The sequence below is a fragment of the Sceloporus undulatus genome, chromosome 5 (assembly GCF_019175285.1).
Source record: "Sceloporus undulatus isolate JIND9_A2432 ecotype Alabama chromosome 5, SceUnd_v1.1, whole genome shotgun sequence".
In the NCBI taxonomy this organism is placed as follows: Eukaryota; Metazoa; Chordata; class Lepidosauria; order Squamata; family Phrynosomatidae; genus Sceloporus; species Sceloporus undulatus.
In genome coordinates, this window is record NC_056526.1 from 97,727,015 (window position 1) to 97,736,543 (window position 9,529).

At 40.5% G+C, this 9,529-nt stretch overlaps 1 protein-coding gene across 2 annotated transcripts; it reads left to right on the forward strand.

Moving 5' to 3' along the window:
* C3AR1 (complement C3a receptor 1) lies at window positions 1-6,444 on the forward strand. 2 transcript variants are annotated; one of them, XM_042466547.1, is made up of 2 exons: window positions 1-116; window positions 4,012-6,444. In XM_042466547.1, exon 2 carries the CDS (start codon window positions 4,012-4,014, stop codon window positions 5,404-5,406), a length of 1,395 nt encoding a protein of 464 aa, XP_042322481.1. In that variant the 5' UTR covers window positions 1-116; the 3' UTR covers window positions 5,407-6,444. The 2 variants fall into 2 exon arrangements, with proteins under 2 accessions (XP_042322481.1, XP_042322482.1); XM_042466548.1 differs by having other exon boundaries at window positions 16-99.
* Window positions 6,445-9,529: the final 3,085 nt, after the last annotated feature.

Here is a 9,529-nt window from a genome sequence, read left to right on the forward strand (position 1 = left end):
TACCTCCCCACTCCCAGCGCATTGCCTTTGCCTCAGTGGGACAGAACAAGCTGGTAAGGCAGAAACTACAACAGCAGCATCTGTGGATAGTTGCCCAAGGCAATAAGGGAGCAAAGGTATGGATTATCTGGGGCAATAGGCTTGAGGGAATAAGAAAATATCTGTGTGTTCTCAGAAAAGCTGTTGTGTGACTTACACAAGACTTACAAGCAACAGTCAGGATTTGATGAAGGGAAAGGAACAAGGGAATGGGTATGACATGGCTGCCAGTCTTTCTAGACTATTCATATTTTGGGAGGTTTGTCAAGAGTGCATAGAAATCTTATTGTGAATCACATTTAGCCACATTTTTTAAAAGTCAGAATTGTATGTTGAAACAAACTTCAGTCGTACCCCTATTTAGGAAGAGGAGGAAGGGGGCATCTGGGAATAGCAAAAAAACAATCGCCATATACTTCCCCCTTCCCATTTTTAAAAAACAAATTGCTGCATAGGAATATAACACACAGCTTTTATTGCAGATGGGTTTCTGCTGTGTGTGACATACTCCGGAAAGCCTGCTTTATAAAGGATTACAAATTCGGAGAGTTACAGATTACTGAACTGTTTTCCAACATTAATTTTTATAATGATCAAATCTTTATAATAATAATAATAATAATAAATAAAAAATTTATTTATATACTGCCCTTCCTATTATACTATGATTGTGAACTTCGTGGTGTCCTAATCTGGACCTCAGAGAACCAATTTGGTTCTCTGTCCAAGTGGCACCACCAGTTGGAGTAGCCAGTACTCGCTTAGATGAGCCATTTGACAAGAAATCATGTAGGTCCCTATATGACTACAAGTACTCACTTGGACACTAATAATGGCGAAAGACTGGACTGATAGCAGCCTGCAAGAGAGAGAAATGGCATGTGAGGGGGAAGGAAATCAAAGAATGTGGTTGAAGAAAAATGAGAAAAACAGACCATGATATTATCATTGTCTGCTTTCATATTCAGCAGGATGCTTGTATTTGAGAGCCTTTGTTGAATCAAAAGGTATGTAGAAGAGCAGAGTGATATACAAGTGGGCACTGTTATAGATAACTGAGTAATACTGAACTGTACTTTTGCTATGTTTCATTTTTAAAAGCTGAAATTATGATAGTGCCTAGTGTTTATAAACACACACACATTGAAAATTGGTTGGCTTTATGGAAAACAAGAAGGGCAAATCCGACTTCTCTTACTGTGAAACTGAATGTGGACAGGTTGAAATCCCACATAAATGTCTAATTTGACTATCATGGTTATTATATTTAAGATATGTTATTCTGTATCCTCATGCCCTTTTTTTGCATACTGTCTTATGTCCAATTATATTCTCAGCAATGCTTTTCCTAGACTGTACAGAGCCAGACCAGAAACAGAAGGATTAATTTATGGCTTTATGCACTGTTTTCAGTTATTTTTCCACACATATTACTCCCTTAGTGGGTACAGATCGCCACTCATTTTGGTTTACTACTGGAAACTGGTTTTCTTTCTAATGATTATTTGACATCCTTAAAAAAAAACTAACACCACCATACTATCCATATCTCACCACTGCATGAGATGGTATTTTGTGCATATAGGCTTCTGAAATCATTGCATTTTAAGCGAGTACACATCTATATATCTGCTAACAAAAGCATATAATGTGACTTTCAGATCTGAAAAAAACCCAGACAAACCAAATTTTTGAAAAGATTCAGATTCTAGTCCTCATAGTTGCAGAAAAGCAAAATATATGTTGACAACATAAATTTCACTTAAGACTCGGAAGCAAACAAACTGTACATTTCTTTAATACTTCATCTTGTTTGGGGTGGCTCTTAGTATTACTCACCACAAAATTGCCACTGCTGCATCGCTGACACATCAATTATAACTGGAACATCACACAAGCGATAAAAATATACAAGAGACGGAAATGCCTTCTGCTCACATTTCCCCCCATCACAAGGGAGACCACAGCATTTACATAAGAAAAAGGAACTGATAAGCTGTAATAGAAAGAATCTGTTTTCTTTTCTTCTTTTCTTTTAAGTGCCTTTCTAGTCAAGGCACAGCGAGAATGCATGTGCGAAGCGAGTGACATTAACCATTAGGATAAGTATGCCACACAGAAAGGACCCAAGCTGAAGTCTCCTTGGGAAAGTAATCTCCCAAGAGAACCCTGGTGTGGATAGTGGACACATCCATTTTTCCTGCATTGGGCTTATTTAAAGTCCATCATGACTGGTCTATTTGCCATAGCAGGAGTGCCATTGACATGTTTTCCAGTTGGGGGAAAAATAATGGTAACCTAGCAAACGTACTGGTAATTAACATCACATCAGTATGATCAGGGTGAACGATTGTACATGCTAGATTGTTACAGTTCCAGCCAGACAAAGGAAAATGCTTGCTCTTACATAAGGACGAGAATACAGTCACCGGAGAGGGATGCTAGTTCTAAGAGCAAAATAAGGGCACCTCCACCTTAAAGTGGGAAAGAGATCTCTGCCTTGAAGAGCAGGTTTCAGGGGACAATTAAAAAGTGGCCAACCAACCAGCCTGCCTGCCTTTGTAAACTGTGTGCACACAGGGAGAGATAACAGAGAAGGGTTGTCAGTTGGATTTCCTACCTTGAGGGCCAAAAAGTGTTGGCTCCTTTAATCCTATACAGTAAATTCAGGGGAAAGGGAGAAAGTTTGAACCTACATTGCCAAGATTCTTCGCCTGGGAATTAATTAACTGCTGGCTTTAAGGTACAAGGCAGCTCTAAGGCAGACCTTCATGAACTATGATCCACAAAGCAAAATGGCTAGATACTGGGGCGCAGGGGGGATTTCCAGATTTTGCAATCTCAGGTATATTTAATCTTATGGGGGGAGATGATGTGTGAATGTATGCTCATGCACACTTTGTCTGAGCTGAAAGCTTGTGACCCTAAGAGCATTATATCTGGCTTAACCTTAACTGCTGCAGGTACTTGGTGGGGAAAACTTCCTTCCTCATCCTCTCCATCAACAATTGTTTTTGGTATATTGACTTAGTTAAGAGGCATGAATTTCCTTCCCAAGTACTGGTGAAAAGGACAATACCCAAATCCACTAGCTTGATCAAATCATAATGTGGCCTTCGGTCATTCAGCTATATCCCACGGCCCTTGGGTTCTCCTTCTCCCTTGTGGTCCTCCTGATTCCCTGCCCTTTTTGCTTTTAAAAGGCCAGTCAGTAATTGACAATGGCAATAAAATCCTCCCAGTTTTCTTGGTAGTCATTCATTAAAACCCAAGAAGGCACACACACACACTTTTTTTTTGTCTGTCTTGATTCACAGAGAACCACACAATATGCATGTAAGAGAGTCAAGCAGTAAAGGTTTCTCTGGACTAAAGTACTTCATTTCCTAGGGAAGGGACTGGATGCAGTATTTGAATTCTCTACTGGATTCATCAGAAAATTGGTTCCATGTACTTAGAAATATATCTGGGAACAGGGTTCAGAGAAACTTTCATCCTGGTACATTTTTTCCATAGGATTTTTGCCAATCCTGGAGGGCCACTGAGAAAAGGAAACCCTTCCACTTGAGAGCTGGGATTCATACATTTTAAAGAAAACAATTATGGCCTGAACATATCAAGAGTGCTTGCCAGAATTAGCCAGAGATACGTTGTTGCTGAAAGCAGGGATTCCAAATGCTTCTTGCTTTCATTAATTAGCAAAGGACATAACGTACAAAGCAGTTGTTCTTTGCAAGCATTACTGGAATAAAAGGAGGTATGGAAACAGGTTTGTGCCTCTGAGAAGCAACTGTTGATTGCAACTGGGGCTTTCCACTAGATTGTGCTCAACCCAAGTATCCTTATACCACCCTTAAGGATACCCTAAGCCCACCATCTGTGGTGGAACAGTATCTACATATCCCTGGACTAATGCATGATCACTGTTGTTGTTATTATTGTTCAACATTGCCTTTTCTTTTCTTTTTTAAGATGCCTCCACTTCTGGCCAATGACAGTTTAGATGAATATAATGAATCCTTTGAATTACACTATACACCAACATCTATCAGCTCTCTGATTATTCTCTCCCTCACCTTCTTGTTGGGCCTTCCTGGAAATGGCTTGGTAATCTGGATAGTCACCCTGAAAATGCAACGAACAGTGAACACCGTTTGGTTTCTGCATCTTGCAGTGGCTGACTTTGTGTGCTGCCTGACACTTCCTTTCACTGTTGTTCAGCTCATCCTCCATTACCACTGGCCTTTTGGATGGTTTTTCTGCAAGATTATCCCAACAGGCATTCTTTTGAACATGTTTGCCAGTGTCTTTCTCCTCACAACCATCAGTATTGACAGGTGTCTGGTAGTGATGAAGCCTGTTTGGTGTCAGAACCATCGAACAGTAAGACTTGCATCAGGGGTATGTGCCAGCATCTGGTTCCTAGCCTTTGCTATGTGTTGTCCTGCCTTCTTCTACCGAGAGACTTCTGTGGATGAATTTGGCAACAGCATTTGTGTCTACAATTGGTACAGTGAGGAGTATCTGCAGGATGAAGAGGTGGATGACCTAGTTTTCAGCAGCGATCTATTTTCTATACAACATCCCACCTTCATGGCTACTGGTATCCCTCAGGAGAGTTTTACTGATGAAATTCTGGACATGTATCCAAAGGACCAAGTTCTTAGCATGGCTAAAAATAACTCAAAAGCTCTACATTCTAGCATATTAAACACAGTTGGCATCCATCAAGATACACTGGTGACAGACAGGACCCACCCTACATCCATATTTAAATTTTCTCAACCCCAGCTGAATACTGCCACAACCAGTATTAATCCTGGCAGCTATTCTACAAACAGCAGCAACTTAATGGAAAAGTACTATTATGACTACCCCACTGAGAGTCAACCACCAAGTGTCCTTGTGTCCATTACCATCATTAGAGGCATCTTTGGTTTCTTCCTCCCTTTTGGAATCATGACAACCTGCTATGCCCTCATAGCCCACAAGATGCTCAAAAGCCAGTTTACTAAGATCCGTGGGAAGGCTCTACTTGTGATCTTGCTTTTAGTAGCCACTTTTTTTCTCTGTTGGGTTCCTTACCATATAATTGGAGTTCTCTACCTCCTGGCTACTCCAAACACAGAGTTTTATGAAGAACTGGCTTTGTGGGACCACATTTCCACAGCATTGGCTTATGTCAACAGCTGCACCAACCCACTGCTTTATGTGTTTGTGGGGAAAAATTTTCAAGAGAAAGCACGCCAGACAGTGCTGGGGATCTTTGAAGGGGTTTTCAGTGAGGAGGCCACATGTTCCACTGCCTGCTCCCAGGACAGAAGCAAGACCAGATTTGACAAGAACACTGATGTTTCTGTCCTCTAAAATAGTTCTTCCACACAACAGAAATATTCCTCACTCCTATTAGTCCTTAATGTAAAACAGTACAGATGTTATTAATCTAGTTTACAATCTATAGCTATTGTACATGACCCTGCTTTAAGCTGATCATTTCAAATGTGCCTATATTTTATTGCTTGGCAGAAGTGACCTACAGTATGTGCGCATATAGGTTTATCTGCACTGTTATCACCAGTGATAAAAAGGAGTGTGTATATATATGTATAACATGCTAGAGTAAGTTTTAGTGGTAACAAATCTTATACAAGAAACATTTAATTTTTAGGGTCATGTTTTCACTATATTGTCAAGGAAGGTACAGACAGTGCTTAGAGAAAGAAGGAAATGCACCAGGGCTCAGGCCTGAGTCCTGCCAGCTGCTCTGGAAAGAAACCCCATTCTTTAATTCTAGTCATGTTTTCAATATGAAGGAAAATGTACCTACTTTGAGAGGTATTCCACCTTTTCATAGACTACAGTATTGTCTTCATAGCTTAATCTTTAACTAAAAATAATGGCCAAAGATGGAAATAGTGCTACCCGAACAGCAACGAGTTACACAAAGGAGAGTGTTAATTTTCTAATGCTACAAGATGAAGACCAACTGTATTTAAGAATTTTCTTCTACTGATGCCACAAGATATGACATGACAAACTTTAAACCAGACTACAGAACATAAAAACAGTCCACGGGACTTATGCAACCACAAGCATTGTATAGTTTTAAGTTCATCTGCAGTGCTATGGAAGACTCCACTAAAAATGTGTGTTTCCAATGTTCCCATCTTGGGAATTCACTATTCACAGAAACACTGTGTGATCTTGTCTGGTTGCTGTGGGCTCCCTCAGGAGCAAAAATGGGCGCCTCCAGCCCACCCTTTTGGGGCGGTCTGTCAAGCCCTGTAGAGACATTTTATTAATTTAGTGACAATTTATTCTGTTCTTAATTTTCTGTTTTTCTCACTTGCTCTAAACCTTTGGGATGAGTGTACTGTGTACTGATTTATAAATTAAACCTCTACATTTGATACTTTTAAAAGAATTTCCTCTTCACCATGGTCACACAGCTTACTCTTCTTAGATGGATTTAGTTTAGAACCCATCTTTCATCCATTCCTCCCCAATGATTCTTAAGGAACACAAGTGCCACTGATGTAATCCAGGGATGAGGAACATTTGGCTCCCAATCCCTTATCATTGGGTGTGTTGGGCAAAGCAGCTAGGAGCTGAAATCCAAACTAACTGGAAGGTCCAACGGTTTCCATTCCTTCTCCAGCCCCAGCATTGAGTTGGAAGAGTGGAATACCAGTTCACTTTGGGACTGGGCCAGTAATTATACTGTGCAACTGAGCTGTAGATGATGACGATTGTCATCACCATTATTATTATTGTTGTGCCCACAGAAAATAGTATGGGTGGGTTTAATGGTAATCACAACCACATGTAGGAGGCAATGACACTCTTTCCATGATTCTCTTCATTGTGTTAGAAGGGAGATGGTACAATAGCAATCTCACATATCTCAGCATATTCCTTGTTGTAGAAGTTTCTCATTTACTCAATAAATTAAGGAATATTCCACGCTAAATAAGAACAAAAGGTAATTCATTACAGGAGTAAATGTCACAGGAAGATAGGAAAAGATTTTCAGGTAATTCTAATGTCTCTTCCTCCAAATTATGGGGGCTGAGAGCTGAAGATTTCTCTTCATAGTCATCCCTTCAGGCTGTTGTTGTATGTCTTCAAGTCATTTCTGACCTATGGTGACTAGAAGGGGTTTTCTTGGCAAAATTTGTTCGGAGGGATTTGCCCTTGCATTTGAAGCTCAGAGTGTGTGACTTGCCTAGTAGTTTCCATGACTGAGCAGAGAGCCAAATTCTGGTCTCCTAGTGTCCTAGTCTAACACTCAAACCACTTGGATGGGTAAACCTTTTGGTTATGCTTATCTTTATCCTCTCTGCTTGTTCTATTGGCTTTTTAAATGTTATCATATACACTGAAAGCACCACTTAATAATGAGTAACAAGGACATCTAATAACTGCAGTTACCAATTTAGCCATCAAGTACTTATATTCTCAGGTTTCAATTCAGCAAGAGCAAGACTAGCATCACAAACGTCCCTCACTGGAATGAGCCAGTAGAGAAGAGTAGTTCCTGATTATTTCATTTGCATCCCTCCTTTTATCTAAAGAGTCAAGGTGATATATCCCTTTTAACTAAGCATATATTCTGTGAGGTATGTTTGGTGGCAAAATACCATCCGGCCTAGTCACTTAATGCCAAGGTCTGCCTAGTTAAAATCTAAACACCTCCTCTTTAATCTGCTCCCCACAATTGCTTTTTTATACATACCTCCTGCAACAAATCCACCACCACCTCATTCTGCACTGGATATATAGGAATGGCCCAATGTTTCCATCTCTCAGACAACCAAGACAGTTTTAATTTCCCACTCTGGGAATTGCCAGGCCCACCAAGAAGTATATCTTTGATTGTAAATTAGATTTCCCACGTCTTCACTTGAACAAAGATGGGACAGTGAAGCTCCGAATTGTCCTTCCCCTGGAAGTTGCCTTGGTAAATTGTTCTTAAGATCCTGGCAAGTTTAATCAGCTAATTCTTTTACTTGAAGGACTGAAAACCCTGAAAAAGGGACCAAGCTTTCATGTACAGGCCTGTTTTTTCATGTACTGAAGGAGCCCTTAAAATGCACAAGTGATAAACCTCTACCTTTGAGAAACAGGGACAAAAATACCTTAAAGCTTGTCTTTGTAGGGCTAGAAGTGCACACACCAGTTTGCCACACCTGCTCACTCTTCTGCTTGAATCAAGACAGGCAAATGGGTGCCAGCAAGTAAAGGACATAATGCTGGGAGAACTATCTGATTTAGCACCCATCCTGAGGCGAGTTACAAGTTTAAGGGACTATGGGCCCGAACAGACAGGCCAAAATAAAGCTTCTTCGGATCACTTTGGAGGCTGTTTAAATGATGCATGCATCCTAAGAGGCTGGAAGCTGCGCCAAAATCATGCTCCAGTCCCAAGGACTGGAGCACAGCTTTGGTGTAGCTTCTGGCCTCTTAAGATGCATGTGTCATTTAAACTGCATACCTCCAAAGTGACCCGAAGCAGCTTTATTTTGGCCTTTCTGTTCAGGCCCTATGTATCTGAGTAACAAAGGAAAAAGAATGAGGTGGTAAAAGTGTACTATTATGGGAAAGGCATTTATATTTTCTTGCTATGTACTAAAAATGCATATTCCTTGGAAGTACAAATGTATATCAGAAAAGTTTCTAGCTCATCCCACATTCCATTATGTTTAACTTGCTATGCTTTAAAAAAGCAACCTTTAACATATGGGATCATTCAAAACATTGAATAACTTCACTCCCCCTCCCAAATTCTAAATTGCTACACTCCATTTCACTATCTTGGGACTCCACCACCTCACCTTTTGCACATGTAGACCAAGAGCAAGTATACAGCTGACATACATGAAGGGCAGGCTCTATCAGTCTGTTGATAATTCATAACTGGAGTGAGAGTTCATTGTCTGTATTTCAGGCTCAAGTTGTAAAAAGTGGTTAAGCACATAAAATGATTCCCTTTGATGTGGGCCAGATGTGGGATTAAACTGGGACATTAGATTTCCTACTGTTTACCCCTAAACTCAGCAGCAAGTCCACTGAATCTCAGAAACGAAACATGCCCCACCAAAATGCCCATGGGCCCCATTGACTACATTCAAAAGGTCACTTCCCTTTTGCAAGCAAGGGTTGCTCAATACACTGCCAATCTCAGCAAAAGCAATGTTGTGGGGAAAAACAAGTTACAGCAATTTTCACATGACACCAGATTTGATCATAATCTCTGCCTTTGAATCCTCTGAATAAGAGTAACCAAGGAAGTACACACCATAAAATCATTTAAAGGTTTCTTACAGCCTCAGGCCTGGAAGGTGCCCGGCCAGAAATGCACTGTGAACAAGATCTAAGCCGATGAATGGATTCCTGTCTTGCTGGAATCACAGACCTCCCAAGTCTGATGGTTTTACCTCTAAATCTTCACTCAGCAGAATTTCTGAAAATGCAATTTAGTGTAATGGAG

Coding starts and splice junctions, on each gene's coding strand:
- C3AR1 (XM_042466547.1), top strand. CDS start 4,012: ATGCCTCCACTTCTGGCCAATGACAGTTTAGATGAATATAATGAATCC.